The sequence below is a fragment of the Rhinoderma darwinii genome, chromosome 13, assembly GCF_050947455.1.
Source record: "Rhinoderma darwinii isolate aRhiDar2 chromosome 13, aRhiDar2.hap1, whole genome shotgun sequence".
Lineage (NCBI taxonomy): Eukaryota > Metazoa > Chordata > Amphibia > Anura > Rhinodermatidae > Rhinoderma > Rhinoderma darwinii.
In genome coordinates, this window is record NC_134699.1 from 41,997,441 (window position 1) to 42,020,687 (window position 23,247).

General features: G+C 44.5%; 2 protein-coding genes across 3 annotated transcripts; one reads left to right on the forward strand and one right to left on the reverse strand.

The window, feature by feature from the left end:
• The first annotated feature begins 80 nt into the window (after window positions 1-80).
• Window positions 81-11,240, forward strand: UBE2C (ubiquitin conjugating enzyme E2 C). Of its 2 annotated transcripts, XM_075845725.1 has the most exons (6): window positions 87-403; window positions 496-523; window positions 602-688; window positions 4,461-4,665; window positions 5,953-6,012; window positions 10,999-11,240. In XM_075845725.1, the coding sequence occupies exons 1-6, from the start codon at window positions 303-305 to the stop codon at window positions 11,055-11,057; spliced, it is 540 nt and encodes a 179-aa protein (XP_075701840.1). In that variant the 5' UTR covers window positions 87-302; the 3' UTR covers window positions 11,058-11,240. The 2 variants fall into 2 exon arrangements, with proteins under 2 accessions (XP_075701841.1, XP_075701840.1); XM_075845726.1 differs by lacking the exon at window positions 5,953-6,012 and having other exon boundaries at window positions 81-403.
• Window positions 11,241-15,000: 3,760 nt separating this feature from the next.
• LOC142665914 (regulator of G-protein signaling 9-binding protein-like) lies at window positions 15,001-21,168 on the reverse strand. Its single transcript, XM_075845724.1, has 3 exons — window positions 20,877-21,168; window positions 19,093-19,391; window positions 15,001-16,174 (listed from the first exon to the last, which is right to left on the reverse strand). The coding sequence occupies exons 2-3, from the start codon at window positions 19,355-19,357 to the stop codon at window positions 15,642-15,644; spliced, it is 798 nt and encodes a 265-aa protein (XP_075701839.1). The 5' UTR covers window positions 19,358-19,391; window positions 20,877-21,168; the 3' UTR covers window positions 15,001-15,641.
• Between the last annotated feature and the right edge of the window lie 2,079 nt (window positions 21,169-23,247).

A 23,247-nucleotide genomic window follows, 5' to 3' on the forward strand; every position in this document is an offset into this window, starting at 1 on the left:
GTGACAGACGTTTAGCTGCACGTATCAGAGCGAGGAGGCGGTACACTCACAGCCAATCATTCACTTTCTTTTTAAACGTTCATTGGAAAGCCAAGCCACTGATTACCTTGGTGACTGTCGAAACAACGCGCTCTGATTGGTGAAATCAAATCCTCCCGCATAAGCGATTGGTTGCGGAGCTTGGGGTTTTAAACATTCAAACTGAGGGCGGTAGGTTCAGTGGGGAAGCGGCCGGAGAAGAGTGTGCAACCCTCAGCGGCACTGAAATTCTCTACTGAGTCTCCGCTTTATTTTATACACAAATGGCCTCACAGAATGTAGACCCGGCTGCGGCGGCTTCAGCCTCTGCCAGGAAAGGGATGGAATCCGGAGCTCAGGCGGCCCGGGGCTCTGTCGGGAAGAGGTAAGGATGGCAGAGTGTGAGGTGCCAGGCGATGTCTGCCCTCCTGTGCTGGCAGTGGGTGTGTAATGCCGCTATCCTGTGTTCTCTTGCAGGCTGCAGCAGGAGCTCATGACCCTGATGGTGAGTGTGTACATTACTGATACAGCAGCGGGTCCTGTGCTGTGTAATGGAGGATAACCGTCTGTATCTTGTCTTCAGATGTCTGGAGATAAAGGGATCTCTGCCTTCCCGGAGTCTGATAATCTTTTCAAGTGGATCGGCACCATTGATGGAGCTGTGGGAACGGTGAGCAGATCATGTCTTGTATATCTGAGCACATGGAATCTATACTGCACCATGTGTAATGCTCTGATCTCTGGATGACTCCTGTCATGTGTTGGGCTTCGTTCACATCTGCGTCCGGGCTCCTTTCCATCAGAGTGGGACCCTGACTGACGCAAACGGAAACCGTAGGTTTCCATCACCATTGATTTCAATGGTGATGGTTCCGGTGTCAATGGTCTCCGTTGTCCAAGGGTTCAGTCTTCTTGACCGGATGAATACCATAGTCCACTACGCTATCAATTCCGCAGAAACGACGGAACCCTTGCACAACGGAGACAAACGGAAACCATTGGCACCGGATCCCTCACCATTGAAATCAATGGTGATAGAAACGGAAACCTTTTGGTTTCAATTTGTGTCAGTCAGGGTTCCGTTCCGATGGAACAGGACGCTGGCGCAGGTGTGAACAAAGCCTTACCTGTCTGTCGTGCAGCTTTGCTACCTCAGATTATATAGACATGTATGGTCTCTGATCTCTTTTTGGGGCGGCAGGTCAGCGTTTATTACGTAATGAGAAATCACTTTATCTGTGAAGTGCTAACATATTCTGCAGTGCTGTACAAAAGGCAATGTACGGTGATCTAGTGTTAGTCCGGTACAATATAAATATAAGGAGCGAGGGCCCTGCTTATAATCTACAAGGAAAATGGGTGATAGAATAGGGTTGAGGGTATCTGTTGAACCAGCCAATATCTGCATACAGGAATAGAGTAATATGTAGATGTAAGTGCAGGCTCAGTATATACCCCAGCGGGGTTCTCTGTGATCAGAAGTGCTATGGGTGGAGATTAAAGATGAGCGACATTCGTTCTAATAGAATTGACCCCGAAATTCTATTTGATCCGAACAAATTTACTGCAAATCGCATGTGCTCCGATGTCTTCTAGGGCTGTATGCAGGTTGGATAAAGTCCTAGAAGACCACAGAGTCAGACAGGGCAATTGAGGCACTTGCGATTCCACCACTAAAATAAAACCAATTCCATACTCCCTACCTCCCGTGGTCGTCCGTAATGATGCATCCCTGCCGGCCGCCGGAGATGACGAAGTTTTGTTCTATGTGAATCACAGGCTGAAGCGGTCAAATCGGGCAAAACCACATCTCCATAAGGATTCGTTTCTACTGACCATGGGTGTCGGTGGTGAGTGTGTTTGTTTTTTAGAGCCTTATGGTATTAGGGAGAGTCTGCCAAAGAGTAGGAGCAGCATGGGAAAATTCTTGTACACTGGAGGTTTTCGTGGAGAATTTGGTCCTTCGCACAGTGGATCGCACTGCTAGGCGTTGTCAAATAGTGTAAAATGTACAAATTGGCCGCATGGTTTAAACACTGAGGGTTTTAACAGTTAGGCCCTGGTCACAGTGTTATGTTTTTAACCTACGTTTGACGTGTACATTCAACTTTGTCTGTAACGGATGCCTAACGCTGGCATCCGTCACCATAGTCTTTAATGGAATCCATTAAAGGGGTTGGCCAGGAAAATATTATTTTCTAAGGTGTCCCCCAGCCTTTGTTTGCCTTCTCTAAAACCCCCATACTTACCAGTTTCGGTTTGATCTCAATTGTCACTGCTGCTCTTTCTGTTTTGGTTTATAGCCCTTGCTTCTGGTCCTGACTGTTTCCTGTCGCGTAACCCACCATACCCATGATCCCTTGCTGCAGCTGAGAAGACTGTTTACAGTCCTGCCCCCTCCCTCAACAGCATCTCCGCTATTTGCATACTGCCACGCCCCTTTATGTTCACAGGATCATTCCCTTCTCTAATTAGTCACCCGGCTCCCTCCCTGCACACTGTCACAAACACACACTAATGCTCACACAGGGATCCATGTATATAACTCCATCATCCCTGTATATGACCAGTGCATAACCGCCATGATCCCATACAGGGATGATGACCGTGCCCCATAATCACTGAATATACCATCGGGGTGGGCATTGAGGCATAACATTAAGTGAAAGGGGCAGGTCTATGGCATAAATTAAGTGGAATCTGAAAGGAGGAGGGGGCATAGAAGATGACAGGAGGAGGGGGTGTGTACAAGGCGAGAGGAGACTGGCAGGCAGCGGGCGCCAGAAACGGCGATCTGAAGAGCTCATGAAACGCCCGGCCCACTCCCTGCAAATGTAGTTGAGGCGCCGTGCCCCTGCTCAGCTGGAAGTGCTGGCTGAGCAAAGACGCAACGTCATAGGAAATAAAAAATTGACTGTAGGGGCAGTCACGCGACCGACATGAAGAAATTACGGTGCCAGAAATATAGTTTATATTCGAAAATTATTTGTGATTGCCACATTAAGTTAAGACTGGTCCCACGCGATGACTCTAGCTGAAGACTGACTTTAGGAAGAGCCTCACACTGATAGGTCAGCATCAGAGGCTGTGGTAGCTCCGCCCACTCAATTGCTGGTGGCCAAACCCTCTTGACTTGCGAGTGAGTAATTTCCATATTTATTTCTAAATATAGAGGGGTCCATAGATCAGTTAAGGTGTGGGGGACACGACGACACACAAGTACAAGACCTTGACTCCAACATAGTGACTATTAGGTGAGACTACGACCTCACTTTGACAGGTCCTCTCTAAATTGAAATCTGGTGGAGATTGGTCACTGGTGAAGCAACGGCTGGGCAGAAGCCGAATTGATGGAGTGGTTAGTAAGCAAGATTAATGTGGTGGCTGCGTTCATGATGGACTGCAGCGGAGCCGGCCTATTCAAAGGGAAAGTCCAGCGTAGATCTCTATAGATGCAGGAGTATAGCTCATTCCCTCTTGTGCATTTTGGATCCAAATTCTTTCTGTGTAGTAAGTGTCTCTAATACTGATCTATTCAGACATCCTGTTCTATACCGCTGTATACCCTATTCTATACTGCTGTATACGACATGAGGGTTTTTTTTGTGCACCGCAAGTCAATGACATGAATGGATTTGTAATATGACGTCCTTATTACCAATCTGCATTCAGCTCCTTTCCATTTGGTACCCTCCAATATGCAGCCGTCGTGGCTTGTTCAGGTGTCAAAGGGTCACACTCTTTACTAGATTCCCACCTACCTGAAGTTTTTAGAATTGACATGGCCGAAGCTTTAAAGAACAGCGTACGGTCACAGTAGAAATTGAAATCCACCCGTTTGGCTTCTGCTCTTAGACCGGGTTCCCACGGGTCGGGTACTCTGTGTAAAAATCACGCGGCGTGTCCGACCTGGAATCCGCAGAACATTCCGTACGAAAAATCTCACCACATTGTGGTGCGGTTTTTCTGATGGAATTTCTGCTGCGGTAAGCAGCGCTAGGGGGAGAGAAAAAAAAGTCGGTACTTGCCCTCTTATCTGAGCATAGTCCGGCCTCCTACGATGATGTTGTAGGTCATCATGTGACGCTGTAGCCTGTGATTGGCTGCAGTAGTCACATGGGATGAAACATCATCCCGGGAGGCTGGCCTGCAGGAAGAAGGGCGTTCCTGGTAAGTGATTTTTTTTTTTTTTATATATATATATATTTTTTTTACATTTTATTTTCCATAGTTTAGATTTTTGTAGCGTAATCACTGCGAATAAGTTGTGACACTTCTTTAAGGGTCCTCTTGTGAAGGAAAAGGGACACCCTTTATTACTTCATTCACCCAATGCACTGCAGCAGCATACGTTGCACGTTCGTGTGCGTCGATAATGTGGGTCAGAAGCGGAAAAGTGCGGGAACTTATGTTGTTGTGTTTTTGTGTTTCCATTTTTATAGGTTTATGAGACTCTAAGGTACAAGCTTTCTTTGGAGTTTCCAAACGGCTATCCCTACAACGCTCCCACTGTGAAATTTATCACCCCGTGCTTTCACCCCAACGTAGACAATCATGGGAACATCTGCTTGGACATCCTCAAGGAAAATTGGTCAGCGTTATATGATGTCAGGACCATCCTGCTTTCTTTACAAAGCCTTCTGGGAGGTGAGATCTGTCCCATACGTACATGATCCGATGTGTAACACATAAGAAAAGTATTCTATTGAATGAAATGGCAAAACATGTCTGCCAAGTGCTCCGTCTAGTTCAGTTGAAGTGAAGGATCCCAGTATGACCCTAGAGATGTTTCTTTGTGTTAGAATGTCCTTCAGCGCTCCCCCTCTCCTAAACCGTAGGTACCATACATAAAACTAGTCCCGTGTTGCTCATCCACTGATCAATCTGAATGTAATGCTTTGCCTGCCCCTCAGATAGGAGAAGGGAATGGGCTTGTCCCATGGTAAAAAGCACAGAACTAGGCCTGGGGTTGTGCAGGCAAAGTGGCACAGCTGCCTTCAGCTGGCTTCCTTGCCCAAAAAAAAATTGGCATGTTTCAACCAATCACAAAATGACACTAGTTTCTGAGTTTCCTACAATCCTGTCTTTCACTTAAATATGGGATAGAGCCACCATTGCTTTCTTTGAGCAACAATTGAGTACATTTCTGATGTATTAAATAGGATAGTTCTGATGGCAAATGCCACAGCTAGTGTTCACCTGCCACTGGCAGGCAGAATAGTCTATTATTTTGCCCAGTAACGGAAATCTGAGGGATCCCATTAACCCCTTAACAACATGTCACGTACTGGTACGCGACAGCCGTTAAGGTGAAGTATGGAGCGGGCTGAGCTCGCTACATACACAGCCGACACCTCCCTGCAATGTTCACTTTGATTCCGCCTGTTTAACACCTTAAATGCTGCGGTCAATTGCGACCGCGGCATTTAAATTGCTAGAATCAGGGGAGCGCCCCCTCAAACACTTCAAAGGAGACTGTCAAAATCACGATATACTGCTATACCTTAGTATTGCAGTATCACATGCGAGCGATCCAACGATTGCTGCTTCAAGTCCCCTATGGACGCCGTAAAAACAAAACTCCCAAAAAAAAGGTGTAATCACTGATTTTTGCCCGTTTCACCCCAGAAATTGTTTTTCTCAGATTTCCAGTACATTATGCGGTACAATAAATGGTACCATGAAAAACTACAACTTGCCGTGCAAAAAAACAAGCCCTCATATGTCGACAGAGAAATAGAAAAGTTATAGCTTTTGGAAGGCAGAGAGGAAAAAACGAAAGACAAACGCAAATTGGCCTGGTCTTTAAGGGGTTAAAGTCAGTTGGGGGGGGGGGTTCGGATCCATTCTGCTTACGTTTGAAATCATTAATTGATCACCTGCGGATCTTTTAAAAACTTTCTCCTGTGATCATTTTGTAACATCTTGTTCTAGAACCCAATAATGAGAGCCCCTTGAATCCACACGCTGCACAGCTCTGGCAGAATCAGATAGGTAAGTACTATAACTATATACATGACCCCATACCAGTGCTACAACTGATGGCTGTCATATATGGCTCCCCAATACCATGCAAGTACACCCAAACAATCAGGTGAGAGCATGCTGCCGCTCTTGATATATATTTCTGCAGGCGGTAACTACAGAGGGGTGCATAAGTGGTTATAAAGGGGAGATTTTTCGCAGTATTACTATTTTGTGAGGCGATTCTGAATGAAGCAACACAAGGAGATGACTTTATTAGAAAAATAACTTGCTCCGATGAAGACAACTTCAGACTTTCCGGTGCTGTTAAAGAGACTGTCACCACATTATAAGTGCCCTGTCTCCTAAATAATGTGATTGGCGCTATAATGTAGGTGACAGTAATGCTTTTTATTTAGAAAAACAATCTATTTTTACCACTTTATTAGAGATTTTAGCTTTATGCTAATGAGTTTCTTAATGCCCAAGTGGGCCTGTTTTTACTATTGACCAAGTGGGCGTTGTACAGAGGAGTGTATGATGCTGACCAATCAGCCTCATGCACTCCTATCCATTCATTTAGTCAGTGCATAGGGATTCTGCTAGATCAGTATGTGCTGTCTTATACTAACACATTAACAATACTGAAGTGTTTAGACAGTGACTAGACATTCCTTCCAGCCTGGACGGGATGTCTATTCACAATACCTACACTTCGTTAATGTTTCTGTGCTACTTACAGCAGAGCAAGCGTAATCTTGCGAGATCACGCTGTAAATGACAGATTAAAGCGAGATTACGCTTGCTCTGCTGTAAGTACCACAGAAACATTAAGAAAGTGCCGGGATTGTGAATAGACATCGTGTCCTGGCTGGAAGGAATGTCTAGTCACTGTCTAAACACTTCAGTAACGTTAATGTGTCAGTATAAGACAGCACATAACGCAGTGTCACTATGCGCTGACTAAATGAATGGAGAGGAGTGCATGATGCTGATTGGTCAGCCTCACACTCCTCTGTACAACGCCCACTTGGTCAAAAGTAAAAACACGCCCAGTTGGGCATTAAGAAAGTAATTAGCATAAATCTTAAATAGGTCATAAAGTGGTAAAAATAGATCGTTTTTTAAATAAAAAGCACTGCTGTCACCTACATTACAGCGCCCATCTCCTTATGTACAATATAGGGCACTTATAATGTGGTGACAGTCTCTTTAATGGGCACAACTGTGCTTATTACTCAACAGCCCCTTGCAACAATTGAACAGTTGAATCAACCTGGGGTTAGTTTGGGCGGCTTTCATGTAAAGGGTTAATTAGACTTCTACAATACAACGGTTACCTCAGACCTGTACCTTGACATGCATGAAGACTTCTATTTTCAGCAAGATGGAGCCCCTTCTCTCTATGCTTTTAGTGGTACGTAATTTTCTTGATGAAAAATTACCCAATAGGTGGACGAGGGCCGGTTGAATGGCCACTACAATAACCAGACTTTACCCCGCTTTGGGAGTTATCAAAGATCAGATATATTGAAGAAAACCACGCACGGGTGATATCCTGATTCAGTTCATGAAGGAAGCGTGCCAGGAAATTAAAGAACTTTGCTGTAATCTAGTTTTTACTCTCCTAATTTGGCAATGTGTAAATAGTGAGGGTGCCAATGTGATCAAATAAGAGAATGTACTTGTTTTGTTCTATAAAATACTATTTAAACTGTATACCTACTTATGCCACCCCCCTGTATATATCAGATAATATAAGAGGACATCCTAAATGCAAAAAGAAAATATATGGGCAGCAATATCTTGGTTTGTCAGCGGGCAATACTCCTGGGCAAGGTTTTGTTTTTTAAATTTAGTGCATAAGACTGGTGGGTAACGTCAGGCCAGTGGGCTGTAAAAAGCCTGCAAAATCTTTCCGTCTGCCACACACCAAACTCACTTAGACCACCGCCGTGTCATTCACTACTTGGCTCCGTCTGTCCTGCTCCTAAATGTGAGTTAGGTCACTCGCCTTTAGGAGGATGAGGAGGGCCGAGTTAGCCAAGTTGTCAGTCACTACTATTGAATGATGCGGCGGTGGTCTGAGGGAGGTCAGTGCATGCCAGCTCGGGAGTGGATCTGTCCAGTCACATGACCTCAGGTCCGTGACTGGACTGTTCCGCTCCTGGGCAGGCACACATCGACCTCACTCAAACCACCGCCTCATTCGTTAGTAGTAAATGGCACTGCTTGGCTCTGTCCGCCCTCCTCCTAAAATGTAGCGGAGTCCTCATGTAGAGTTAGGACCTAAATGCTCTTGCTGCGGCTTACTCACACGCCTCAAAGAGAAGCCGTTCCAGTCCTCGCATTAGGGGTGAGCTAAAGGAAACCTGTCATCAGCATGTGGACATCTGCATGGAGATTGTATGTTCTCCCAGTTTTTGCGTGGGTTTCCCACAGGTACTCCCACACTCCAAAAACACATCGATAGGGAATCTAGATTGAGAGCCCCAATGGGGACAGTAAAAAGAGGACCTCTGTACAGCACTGTGGAATGTGTTGGTGCTATATAAGTAACAGAAATAATAAATTGCTGTTATTGGAGTAACGACCGCTCATCCCCATCCATAGATCCGTGTGATAGGAGACTAGCACCGATCAACGACGTCTCGTTGATCGGCGCTCGCTGCATCGGCCGCTTACTGGCAGGTGTAAAAGAGCCTTAAGGAGGCAGGGTTCATTCTGGAAGGTTTGAGAAATGAAGATATGACTCTTATGCACATAAGCATACAGGGCAGGAACACTAAAAAACTGAATACTACAGGTACAAAACCTACTCGGAAGATAATTATAGGTTACATAAAAATACATTTTCACCGACTACCACCAGGTATTGCTGGCTTAATAGGTGACATCCTGGTGACCGGTTCCCTTTGATTAAATGTTTGACCAAATATAGCAGGCTAATTTTTTAAGTTGATGAGTTTGTCTCGCCCCTGAGAATGATGTTCTAAATATCCAAATGGTCCTTGGCAGAAAAAAGGTTCCCCCACCCCTGGCATAAGGTCTCATTTGTTAAAGGGAATTTGTCACGAATGAAAACAAATTTTCAAGCGAGTTACTTATTTTTATAATTTTTTTTTTTTTTTTCCACAACGTGGAAAGTATTAAAAATTAAATTGACATGTTTTCCTATGTTGGCCACCAGAGGGAGCACTTCCAAGAATTACAGCAAGGTGAATCAGGCAGAAAAAACCTGACTCACAGCGGCTGTAAATGTGGGCGGGAGCCTCACCAGCCCCCCCGCACCCCATGTCCCTATTTTCAGCTACAAGCCAGGAAAAGGTGTCTTCAAATTGCTAAGCAGTGTCCAGCTCCCATTTTTGAAGAGATTGTACAAATGGTATCTGGCTGAAGCTAAATAACACACCAACAGACTAACATTTCTGCAGCAATTCGGTTGAACATGGCAGACGTTCCGCTGCGGCAAAAAACACACAATTTCCTGTGGTTTTTACGGCAGAAAATGGTGTGTATTTTGCTGCATTTTACTCAATGCTGGGAGTTGGTACCTCTCTGAAGAACGCAGCAATTCTGGCCGCTTTCCGCAGCAGGAATTTACATCCTGCGGTCTGAAAAATACACACCACAGGTCAATTTCGGCTCTGAATTTTTACGCAGCATGTGGCTGAGATTTGTTAAATCTCCTCCACTATGCTGCTGCTGTATTCTACTGCGTTTTTTCCTGGCAAATTCTGGCCAGAAAAACACGGTAATTCTGCAGCGTGTGGATGAGCCCTAACAATAAGTCAAGGGGGAAGAACATGTTGTGAATGACCATCAGTGGAGCGGTTCACACTGCGTGTATATTACATTTTATGTGCCAAACTACGGTTAAAAAAAAAAGTTTGCTTAAGCTTTCTATTGACATCAATGGTAAAGCGTGCTGTTAGTACATACGTGCTTTTTTTTACGTTAGCGTTGCTAAGAAGCACATTGCGTAAAAAAGGCGTTGGGTCAATTGTTCGTGCGTAAAACGTTCAATGTGCCCATAGTCAAGGGGCGTCCTAATTATGCGACACAAAATGCGCCAAAAACACCTGCATTTTAAAAGGGGAGAAGACAGAAGTCTACTGTAGGTATGTTTTTAGTTTTCAGATTACTAACTTACCGTATTTTTCGGACTATAAGACGCAGTTTTTAGCAAGAATAAATCTTGCTAAAAAGTCCCTGCGTCTTATAGTCGGTAGTCAAGGGACCCAGCAGTGCCAGGCCCCGACTGCTCCTTACTTAACCCCGACCCGCGATGTGCTGGCACATCATGGGGAGGGGATGATGTATAGAGCGGGTCACGCGCTGAGCCCGCTACATACTCTGCAGGTGTCAGCAGCTGACACGCTGCTCTAACAGCCAGGAACAGCGATGGCGCTGTTCCTGGGCGTTTAACTAGTTAAATGCCGCAGTCAACGACTGGCATTTATAGTGGATAGATGTGAGATATATATTTGGGGAAGAAAAAGTCTCTTATTTCTATTCTCCCACTCATGACAGCCTGCTGGGAGCAGGAGAAGTTGCAGGAGGGGGGTGCGCACAGCACTCCCGCCACAAACACGCACACGCCCCAATACCTACACACCTGTAGTGCGGCCAGCTTTCCCCCTATAAACCAGTTTTTATGCTGGTTGCTCTGAACTGCGCAGTACGGAGCTAGACAGCAGAGGACAAGCAAACGGGAGCTCTTTGTATGGCCTGTAGCTGCCATATTCCATATTGTGAACATACACAGATGAAATAAAAAATGGCAGCCCCCAGTTAAGTAAAAAAAAAAAAAAATAAGTTTCAATAAAAAAGTCAAAAAAATAAAGTAACATTTTATTGAATAAAACCACAAATTAATAAAAAAAAAAAAAAGCGTGACAACTTTCCTTTAAACAGTGCGAGGACTGATGTGACCAAATAAATGCCTGTACCTGGATGGCAAGCTGAAGGTCAATACTTGCTGTGGTCTGTAACCCGTCTCTTGTTTCCTTATAGCGTACAAGAAACACCTACACGAGCAGTACAAGAAGCAGGTGAAAGAGAAGGACATCTGATGTGCCGGCCGGATGTTTTGCGCTGTACATGGCTGCTGTAATATATGCCTAACTTAATACTAGTCGTCTGATTAATTGTACAAAAATGGTTGTAGAATTGTCTATGGGGTCTGTTCTTTTTACATGTGTCCTGCTAGTAATGTCGGAAGCGGAATTAAATAAAAAATATTTTTACGTCTTTAATGTGGTCATGTCCTTTTTACTCTGCACTAACTTCCGATACTTAAGGTGATCTAGAAATGTTCTGAACCTGGAGAACTTGCGATAGCCACGCATTTCACCCTTCCTAACATTTTGAATAGCAGCTGCCTATTTGGTGTTAACACCAATTGGTTGTTAGAAGCCATATCTGTGTGTGTGTGGGGGGTTGGGGTCATCTTCGATATCTTGGGCTGCTAGAAATATGTTTGATCTGGAGGATGTTCTGCCTCTGCTTGGTATCTCTAGGGTTTTCTTCATCAGACAGCCCCGGCTCTAGTGTCTGGTCTGGACTGTTATTGTTCACATGATCTGCTTAGGGGAGATTTCCATTTAGCACTTAAAGCCTCAGCTCTACCAGTATTAACATATGGATCGATATTCTGCTTGAGTGCTTTAAATTAGGATAGTAATGGGGGCTCTCTGGTGTACACAGCTAGAATATCTCAATTAGCGGAGTGCATGGCTAGAAAACCTCATGAGACGCGTTTAATGAAAGCGGCTGCTTCCTGCCTCTGAACGTTGCAAATAGATTTAATTGGCTAAATAAGAAGCCATTACCGCTTTATAAGCCAAACCAAATACTAGCGCTGCAACAAATATGGCTCCGTGGTTGGTCACTGGAAATAATAGACTACACTACAAAACACTTAGGCCCCATGCACAGGACCGTGAAATCGCCCAGGATTATGGACACCTTCGTTTCTATGGCAGACTGATACCTCGTATACTTACGGGAAGGAGTCCGTGCCGTAGAAACGTTCCGAAAAAAATAGGCTTTTTTTTTTTACGGACCGTGCTATAATTTATAACGGGAGCACGGCCTGTAAATGCGGATGGCCGCCTGTGCCTGTAATTACGGTCACTGTCGTGTGCATGGTGCCTTAGTAGTTGCGTGTCCATTGGAGCAAGTAAACTATTCTCTACATCTGAGGTAATCCATTCTGACAACCTGCTTCCGTTTTATACATTCCCTGAAGAGTGACCACACAATAGGTACCGGTGTGGGAGCCACCAAAGCTACATCATGTCTATTAGGCAATGTTCACACGCTTAACAAAAAACAGCTGAAACTACAGGGCAGTTTCCAAGGGAAAACAGCCAATGATTTTCAGCAGTTTTTTTACACTTGCGTTTTTTGGAGCTGTTTTTCAATTGTCAATGAAACTGCTCAGGAAGTGACAGGCACTTTTTACGAGGTGGGAATGGAACGCTGTTTTTCCCATTGAAATCAATAGGCAGATGTTTTGTATGCGTTCTGCTTCCGGTTTTTCAGGAGGTTTACGGCCCGAAAAACGTCTGAAAATAGCCCGTGTGAATATGCCCTTAAGCGGCTTTCCTCCAAGTCACAAATGACAGATGGCAATGTCCAAATTGAGAAGGTGAGTTTCACAGACAAATGCAAATTATGTGGAACCAAAGTTTTACAGGGCACAATGGGTCACGTTTCCAATACAATGCTGCTTTCTCCATGCAGTAATGCCAGATAAGAATGGTGAATGTTGCATTTATGGACCCAAACCACTTACTGCGACTCCTTTGGTGTTTTAGCACGGGTCCATTAAATGTTTTTGTTTTTTACTCTGAATTTAAAAAAATGGCTTGTATGAACTAAACAGTATTTTCCCTGGAAATCCATGGCAAGCTGTTTGGAGGTGTATGTGAGTGTAATATGAGGAACTTGTGCTTTTAAATATGACCAAACAAGCCGTGTGAACATTTCCTTTAAAGAGTACCAACCAGTCAGCTCTCCTATATTTTACGGAACGCTTGCAATCCCCATAAAATAACAATGCTGCAGCATCTTAACGCCACTGTGGTTCCTCTGTTTTTCCTCCTGGAAGTGTTTGAATAAATGTATAAATTGACAACTGGGTGTTACAATTCTCCTCATCAATGGGTTCTGTCCCTGCTCAGTCTGACACTGGTCAATGGGTGTGGAGTGTCAGTGTAAGGTCCCATGCCCACTTCAGTTTTTCCCTTCAGGGTGCTATCCGTTTTTGTCACTGATAGCACCCTGAACCCATTCATTTCAATGGGGCCATGCACACTTCAGTTTTTTTTGACGGTCCGTTGCTCCGTTCCAAAGTAGAGCATGTCCTAATTTGGTCTGGGATTCCGTGACCGTAAGGCCCATGCAAGTCAATGGGGCCGTCAAAAAAACTGAAGGCACACGGAAGGCATCCGTGTGACGGAGCCGTTGCCTAGCAACCACCGGGCGGGCAGTAAAACATAACTACACTAATCGGCAGCCACTTGTCTGTATCAATCACTGATAGAGAGAAGAGGCTGCTGATGAAAAATAAAAAGCAGTTCATACTTACCCGGTCGTTGTCTTGGTGACGAGTCCCTCTTCTTCCTCCAGTCCGACCTTCCAGAATGACACGGCAGCCTGTGATTGGCTGCAGAGTCGGTCACGTGGGATCCCTGGAGGCCGGCCTTCTAACATCATCCTGACGTGCGTGACCGCCACTACAGCCTGTGATTGGATGAAACGTCATCGCTGGAGGCCGGACAGGAGGAAAGTAAGAACATTTTATATTATTACATTAAAATTGTATTTTCCGCGCGCCGAGCATGGTACTATCCAGGGGGCTGAAAGAATTACCGCCGATCAGTGCAGCCCATTAACTCTTTCAGCACCCTGGACAGTACCATGCTCGGAAACACAAACACGGGATTGCACACGGCCGACAAAACGGACACATGGATCCGTCAAAAATGGCCGTGAAAACCGTGTCGGAAGTGTGCACGAGGCCTAAAGCGACACATCCCGTTGTGACTTTATTTACAGAGTTCCTGGAGGAATAATAAAGGCCTGCACAACACGAGTTCTAAGAAAAGATGCTTAAAAAACAAAAAACGCAGCAGAAGTGTTGACCGGGCCTCGTGTTTGGCAAAGTAGTGGATTTACTCGCTTACCAGCTCCATTTTACAGTATGCCCACCATGTTCTAGTGCTGTGCCCAAGGAACAAAATGGATTAGTATCTGGTCCATTCCACCCCCACTGCTCACATTGGCCATGCTATTGCCCAGATCAGCTACACGTGTCACGTCAATACTTGGCACAATCCCTAAAACTGGAGCTAAGCTTTTATAAAAACAAAATCATCAAAGATTCTCCCGAAGATTTTTCACCATTGAATAAGAAAAATATTTCTCTGAATGATAAAAACCCTTATTTCAACCTAATGTTCATAAGCGATAACAAAAATGCTAAATATTAGTGGTCACAAAAAAATAAATTGAAGATAAGTAACAGCTGTTTAATTGGCTCATACCGACAATGCTAAACTGTATCTGGTTGTTAAGGTCCAAAAATACCCCAGTCATAAATGGGTTAAATCTTCTGGAAAAAAATGTGATTTGAGCCCGATGTGGTCTTGTCTATACAGATATTTGTATAGGCCGCCATATCTATGTATGGTCCCTGCACGGTAGCCAATATGTAACGCAAACACCACCTCCAAGTAGAAGCAGGCCTTGGAAAGCCAACACCCAGGGACCCCTTCACCATAATCGACCACAAAGTAGGCAATGTTTTGCCTGGTAAGGGAGCCCAGAAATTCTATGGGTCACCCTAATTTATCGGGATGCTGTATGCAATATTTACCTAGAGTTTTATTACTAGACTCTAAACACTATATACTGGACACTGGGGGACTGTATCTGTCTACTTGATGGTTACTTATAAGGATGATGTAAGTTAAAGGGAACATTGCCAATAGGACAGAAGAATACGCATTCCTGATTAGATTATTTAAAGTGATACTTTTCACCGTAATCAGAGGATATTTTCTATTATCAAAGACATAACGTGTTTACACGAATAGAAGAGGATTGAAAGCCATGAATTGGTTCAGCCTTCCTCAACACGGAAGTGATTAACTATTAACATTACAGAGATTGTCAGTAAGTGCTCAATTATGTATGGACCCTGAGGAAGACTCCATTCATGGTTGTAACGGATTATAGTGTTCAGTTCACTCCAATAGTAAAAACAAAGGTGGTGATTATATACGGATGTATACACCATTGCCAGTAGTTCACTAGAATGGTTGATTGTCCTCACAATGTAGAATCCTCCGTCCATCCCAAACTTCATATCAAAGCCTGACAACACTAGAAGCTTCATTACTCCTTTTATTGCTCTTGGAAAGTAGCCACAGGATGAGCAGATATCGAAATTCTGTACTGTCCAGAGACCCACCCAGCAAGGCGGGCTGCAAACACCCGACTTCACTCCACGTAAGGTTGTTTTTATGAGTACACGTGAACCCAAACATCTACTACACTGATCTGTTGCACCAGTCAAATAGCCACTTTCCTATTGTAATTTTGCACCATGCCCACCTATTTTTTGAGAACCCAATGGTGGATGTTCATTATGAAACCATACATAAAGCCCGAGTCAGTGATGGTCTTCGAGCACAACAGCCCCTGCTGGATATATCGTCCCCAGCCAGTATTTCATTGTCTGAACCCTCGTCCAGGTCACAGGTTGAGCTCATCTCTGCCCAGGCCTCCTCCGTGGCTTCTACTGTCCATATGGGAATGCTGACTTTCATCTGCATGTCATGAAGCATCCTTTCCACATGCTCGATCTGACCAGCCAGATCCGGGGAGCAGGGTCTCTCAGCTCTTTGGGGGTTCTCCCGTACTCTGCTGCTGCTTGGCGACTTTACGTTACGTGCTCTATAAGCAACTTCTGATGTTTTACCTATTACCCCTGTGTTGACCAGTCTCTTTCGTCGGCCGTGCATAGGAAAGAGTTGGCAAAGGTGGTGTGCTTTACACAAATCTTGTTGGAAGAGCTCCAGGGTGGAGAGGAATAGTACCCAGGTTCGCTCTAGCTCCACTCTGTCACCTCGAGTCACCTCTCGCTCCATCAACAGGACCATCAATGCATTCATCAGATCTGTTGGTGAATGTAGAAAGAGATCAGATTATATGTACAAAAAAAACAACATATCCTTCAATATAATCAGATTTCACTTCTGCCAGTCACACTTATGATGAATCCATATTTCTTCTTGTCTCAAAAAGGTAGACGACAAGACTGTTGTACATGGGCATGAGCCAAAATCTGTCTCAATGGATACCACATAATGTCCACAAAACGAAGCGACTTTATAAACAATATTAAGGATATTCTATTATTTGATTGTCCGGTGTATATTCTGACCACATCACAACCATATACAATGTATGTCCCGGAGGTAGCCAGTGTGGTGAAACCCTGAGCCAGGCTACCGGTAGCAGTAGACTTTTTTTATCAAGATTTTGGACCATCTTGTTGGTCTTTCATCCTCCGTTGTCTAGTTTGAAAAGCATGCATTTATTTTTGGATTATAGCTAAGGCTTCGTTCCGTCAGCTTCCCGCCGGAACGGAGCCCTGACTGACACAAACAGAAACCGTCGGTTTCTGTTACCATTGATTTCAATGGTGACGGATCCGGTGCCAATGGTTTCAGTTTGTCTCGGTTGTGCAAGGGTTCCGTCATTCTAACTGGATGAATAGCGTAGTCTACTACAGTATTCATCTGGTCAAAACAATGGAACCCTTGCACAACCGAGACAAACAAACCATTGGCAATGGATCCGTCACCATTGAAATCAATGGTGATGGAAACCGACGGTTTCAGTTTGTGTCAGTCAGGGCTCTGTTCCGACGGAACGGAGCCCTGACGCAGATGTGAACGAAGCCTAAGTATACAATTTAGAATCTTTTTTTTTTTATTGATGAGATTATAACAGAGGGTTAATTTACACAACCTTCATAAGAAGAAAAAAATTATATATATATATATATATATATATATATATAATCTCAACCCTAACATAGAGCAACACATTTTGTGCCCAAATTAACTCAAAAGAGTTATCCTTATGCACTATTAGAGCACGATGGCATCAGAGATGGGGTGGTCCGCTTCTCGGCACCCCCTCTTTTAGCCAGAGAGGAGAGCAACTGAGAAAAAGTGGCCTGGATTCTAGTGGACTTTGTCTGCCATGCAATAGTACGTTTACCCTATATCTAGGAAATATACGGCACTCCGATAGGTAGCGGTGCTCGAGTAGGATTCCACTCCTTAACGATATCAATTCAAGGACTTGGCACTCCGGTTTTGTAGTGAAACGAATATGTTTGTTATGCAATCCACTTATTAACCCCTTCAGGCGCAGACCCATTTTTTCAAATCTGACGTGTCACTTTATGTGGTAATAACTTGGGAATGCCTTTACCTATCCAAGCGATTCGGAGAATTTCATATTTCAAATTTCATTTATTTTGCCAAAATTCATGTGTAATACATTTTTTTCTGCAACACAGAAGGTTGTACCAGAAAAACGCAACTCAATATTTGTTGCCCAGAATCTGCAGTTTTTAGGAATATCTTACATGTCGCCCGGGTGTGCTAATGGACTGAAGCACAGGCCTCAGAAGTAAAGGAGCACCTAGTGGATTTTGGGGCCCCCTTTTTATTAGAATATATTTTAGGCACATGTCAGGTTTGAAGAGGTATTGTGGTGCCAAAACAGTGGAAATCCCCCAAAAGTGACCCAAAATTTTGAAACTACACCCCTCAGCGAATTTATCTAGGGGTATCGTTAGCATTTTGACCCCACAGGTTTTTTGCTAAATTTATTGGAATTAGTCTGTGAAGAAGAAAATCAACTTTTTTCTGGAAAAACATAGATTTTCAAATTGTTGCTAGGAATAAAAGGAGAAACAGCAACCCAACATTTGTAAAGCATCTTCTCCCGATTACAGCAATACCCCATACGTGGTAATAAACTACTGTTTGGACCCACGGCAGGGCTCAGTAGGGACGGAGCACCATTTGGATTTTGCAGCTCAGATTTTGCTGAATTGGTTTCTGGGGGCCATGTCGCATTTGCAGAGCCCCTAAAGTGCCAGTACAGTAGAAATTCCCCAGGTGTGATCCCATTTTGGAGACTATACCCCTCAAAGAATTAAATTAGAGGTGTAGTGAGCATTTTCATCCCTTAGGTGTTATTGATCTTATTAGAATTGGGCCGTGAAAATGAAAAACATTTTTTTTTTCCCAATAACCTATAGATTTAGCTCATAATTTCTCATTTCCACAAGGAATACAGGAGAGAGGAAAAAAAAAAAAAGACACCCCAAAATGTGTTACACAATTTCTCCTGAGTAGGGCAATAGACCGCCAGGAGTGGCGAGATTAACTTCTGATCTGCCTTTTTTTCCGCTCTGGTTCTAGCTTACTTTTATACTTGACAGGAACTGGACGAAAGACTCGTTCATAGAGCTTAGATAGAAGTGTTTTTATTCATTCGTATGTTCAGCTCTGTCCAGTTACTCTCGTTTTTATATAAAAAAAAAAAATCAACAAAAACGGAGCATACGTTGACATGCCGCGGAATTAAATTCTGCACCGCAGGTCAATTTAGTAGCGTTTATGCTGCATTTTTTCCCCGCAGCGTCGGCATGAGATCTTCTGAATCCACTTTGCTGGTACTGTAAATGCTGCGGAACTTCCACACACAATTCCGTTAAATTCTGACATGCACATCTTGTTGTAATTCACCGGAAGTCCGCCATGCAGGTTGGGACCGATTTCCGGTGAACACATAAGCGCTGTATCCACAACGTTGTCACAGTTTGGGGGTCACAAGATCACGCAGTCATAAATGGAGCGCCAAATACACAGCGAGGAAGGGAATGAATAAAGAACTGGTTTCCTAGCCTCATAAGTACAGTAATATTATGATTGATCAAAAAAAATAAATGTGGAGTGCTTCTTTAAAACACAGACGTGCACTCTCGTTCTCCCACTAGAAGACACTCACCGGTACTCAGTTCAAAGGCTTTCTTCCTGCTCTCCTCCAGCTCCTCGCGTAGCCGCGGGCAGTCTGATGTTCCCCCGACACACATCACCAGCTGCCGATAACAGGCCGTCACCTTGTTTAACGAGTTATGACCTTTCTTGCAGTCCGCCACCGCCCCATGATTGCTGCTCTCCGATGTGTGCCCACGTCTTCCCCGCAGGGTTAATGTTCTGGCGATGGGGTGCAAGCGAGCCGGTGCCGGGCTGGCACCTTCCTGGGCTGACATAATTAATTTGTATCTTCCCTGGCATAGGGGGCATCTGGCAAACAAAACAAGAAAAATGAACATCTGCTATTAAAATATATTTTATAGTCATCGATGTCTACAAATCTCTCGCATCTATTTTTCCAGCATTTGAAGAAGCCATTGGCGTGGACCAGAAACGATGCATTTGCAGACTGGAGTTGTTTCTTTTACACCCATCACTCCACAGGAATCAATACAATGTGCCGACACATGATGAGGATGGGTGAGGACCAGCAGCTTGTTGACATCTCATATTGATGGGTTTACTAGATTTACAGGGCAGTGCCCACTGACCTCACCCTTACCTTGCGCCAGTCAATACAACAGTTTAATTCAAGTATTAGGTGCCACCCGCCCATGTTCATCGATCAACGTGCAGCTTTATAGGATATATTGGAGAATTATATTGTGAGCAATTCCCTAAAACAACAACAACATTGCCAGAATGACTCCCTTTACCAGCAGACGTGATCCGATAACACAGCCCTGCGTTGACAATGGTTTGTATTCTATGAATAGTTGTCACAATGCACGTCTGCCACAGAGGGGACTCCTTCATACAATACAGGCAGTGGTAAAACGGTGCGTAATATGGTACATTCATAAGTAGAAGATTCGTTGAAGAAACGTGTGCGACTGAAAATCTGTTACATACATCTGAATGGGGCGATTTCTGCAACAAACCTGCCTAGTGTGAATATACCTGTATAAGAACATTATATCAGACAATTGCCCATTAGGCAGTTTCCTAATAAAATACATCTAGTGGTATGCAGCTTGGTTTTAGGGTTCACCCCCTATGAAGGTGTGCCCGGGTGATAGTGGTGCGGTTAAGAAGCACATTAAAGAAGACACCCCATAATGTGTAGCGCCGCAATGGTCTGAGAATTTCTCATAAAATACATTTATAGCAAATCAATAAGCCAAAATAGGTGTCATAGGTGCGAGTCCAAGTGCGGAGATCTTTGTTCCGGAGGAGAAGTGGCACCTCTTGCACGATCACTCGCCATTAAAATGAATGTGAAAGACAGAAAAAGCGTGGTTATCCTTCAATACACTTTACTTGGAAGCCATCACAAAAGGGGACAGGGCGCCACAATTATAGGAGCAGTTGGGTCCCAGTGGTCAAAGTACTGCCAATCTGACTTTTAGTGCCTATTCATGATGCCAACGCTCAGGCGACAGCTGGCCGGGCGGGGAAGATTTGCATTTCAGATGTTGGCCAAGTGATTGCAATCATCCCTATCTAAGCGATATCACCCACCCCACCGGTGACCGGACACCACTAGACTTCAACCTCCCATTGATGTCCCATTTTGGAGCCAACCATCTTAGCATGCCCGGACTATGTGTGCCAGTCTGGGACAGCATCACCCGGGTGGCATTTAACCCTGTCCTGCTCACTTCATAGGTCCCTACTAGAAGTCCTTCTCTGTCTTGTGTCTGCTGCTTCGTTTTACCAGACCTATGTCCGGCCTCAGCGGCACCTGGCACTTACCTGCCCCCGTGGGTACCTCAGCTGGCAGCGGCGCCCGTCACATCCCACTCTGGGCCGCGGCTTAGTTGCAGTGTGAGGCTCAGGCTGCGTGTGTAATCAGATAATGGCAGGAAGCAGCAGCTGTTCTGATTAAAGCCTCATGGAGCCGGATTCCCCGGGGAAGCTCGTCCGTCCCTCAGTGTGGGAAATACACAGCACCGCGCACGGGGTCCGCCTCCAGAGCTGCAGCGCCCCGCTCCCCTCGGCAGTCTATGGGAGGAGGCATCTCCACACTCTCCTCCATACTGACACCTAGTACAGAGCCGTGCTCTGTTACCAGCCGCTGTACAACTACAACTCCCAGCAGGCCAGGCTCCGGTTAGTGTTGTAGTCTCTCAGGTAGCAGGACAGTGATATCGATAATACACAAGACTCTGTAATACATGCAGTACAGAGATTATTCACATATATATCACGTGACTAAAACTTTGTGGGCACCTCAACATCATATCTATAGGGCAGAGCCGGCACCTTGCCCGTAAAACGCAAAAGATAGATGTTGTACAGTTCTACGGCACGTATACCTATCTGTAGAAATAGACCTGAACGGGTCCGTAATTGTGTTGTGGACCGTATTACAGAGATTATTTACGGTCGCGTGCATGGGGCCTTAGGCTTCATGAACACGACCGTGCCCGTAATTACGACCCGTAATTACTGGGCACGGACAGCCGGCCGTTTTTACAAGCCTTCTCCCATTATAAAGTATAGGAGCACGGTCCGTAAAATTAAAAAATAGGACACGTCCTATTTTTTTCGGCAGGTTTCTACGGTACGGACACCCTCCCGTAGACATACGGGAAGGTGTCCGTCGGCCATAGAAATGAATGGGCCCGTAATTACGGGCAATTTTATGGTCATGTGCATGGGGCCTGATTCTATGAGTCGGTATGATTATGGTGATACACCATTTATATATATTTTTGCTAATTTTACTACTGTTTTTCTCGGCGTCTTTTATGGACGTTATTGGAGCTGTTTTTCAATGGAGTCAATGAAAAATGGCTCCAAAAACGAGTGACATGCACTTCTTTTTCGAGGGCGTCTTTTTACGTGCCGTATTTTGACAGCGACGCGTAAACTTACACCTCGTGGGAACAGAACATCGTAAAACAGAACATCGTAAAACATCATAAAACCCATTGCAAGCAATGGGCAGATGTTTGTAGGCGTATTAGGGGCGTTTTTTCAGGCGTAATTTGAGGCGTAAAACACCCGAATTACGTCTGAAAACGGTGCGTGTGAACATACCCCAAGACAGTCCAGGGACGGTCTCATTAAGCAATGCCTGTGATGGGGACCATTTCAAGTTAATCTGAGTTATAGAATATAACGTATTAAAGATTAGTCGCCAAAACCTTCGGGCAGCCCCACCATATATGCAGAGGGTCTCCCTCACATCCACAGGGTCTGAAGCAAGAAGACGAGGTAGAATGGCTAGTCTAGAGGGAACTAAATACCATTGTAAAAAAACGTTATAATTGGCTTCGACCAGCGAAGCGTTAATATAAATTTTCGCCGTACGTTCTGCCATATCTTGCCATTCCCTAATAGTAAAGGATGTGTGTAAGCCCCTCTCCCACATAGACAAATATGACAGCTTGTCCGACGGGGAAACCAAAAATGAATAAATGTTAGACAATATATGATAACTAGAATTATTCAAACATAAATTCTCAAATACTGAAGTTTTCTGCAGAACCGAAGTAGGTTTAAATGAGGACATAAAATGATGAATCTGGTGAAGACTAAAAATCTCAGAGTCCGGCGGCATGTGGTGGATGGACTGGTAGAAATGACAGGCTTTTATGCCTAGTCTATCACAAAATTGTCCAATTCGGTATAGATTTTTATCCAGCCACCATTGAAACGCTGACGGTTTCATTCCAGGAGCAAAAATAGGATTAGCAAATAATCTGGCTGCAGGTGTGTGCACGGAACAGAGCCGGAACCTATGACTCAACTTATCCCACAGCGCCAAAGAGGAAGAGAGGAGCGGGCATAACACGGGTGGTCTGTGCTTCGGATTCAGCCATAAATACTCGTCTACAGGAACATCAGTAAGTAGAAGCCTGTTCCATAGAAGTCCAACGCATTTGTTTACTTATACTGTGGAGTGAGACTAACGCCTCATTCACACGACAGGGTCCGAGTGTCAGCCGATAAAATCGTCCGTTTTGGGCCATTTTTCCCGGCCGGTTTGCATCCGTTTTGCATCCGTTCCGATTCCGTTCCGGGCCGTGTTGCCGTTTTTAACGGCCGATTTTGACCCGTATTGCATCCGTTTTTTTCCCTGTCCATTTTAAAATCGGATGAATTTCATTTAAATTTG

Bases quoted from the DNA above. Each gene is read 5' to 3' on its own strand.
- UBE2C (XM_075845725.1), top strand. From the start codon at position 303: ATGGCCTCACAGAATGTAGACCCGGCTGCGGCGGCTTCAGCCTCTGCC. The intron at 404-495 runs GTAAGGATGGCA...GTTCTCTTGCAG, and splicing joins CGGGGCTCTGTCGGGAAGAG to GCTGCAGCAGGAGCTCATGA. The intron at 524-601 runs GTGAGTGTGTAC...TCTTGTCTTCAG, and splicing joins AGGAGCTCATGACCCTGATG to ATGTCTGGAGATAAAGGGAT.
- LOC142665914 (XM_075845724.1), bottom strand. From the start codon at position 19,357: ATGTCAGCCCAGGAAGGTGCCAGCCCGGCACCGGCTCGCTTGCACCCC. The intron at 16,175-19,092 runs GTGAGTGTCTTC...ATTCACCAACAG, and splicing joins AGCCTTTGAACTGAGTACCG to ATCTGATGAATGCATTGATG.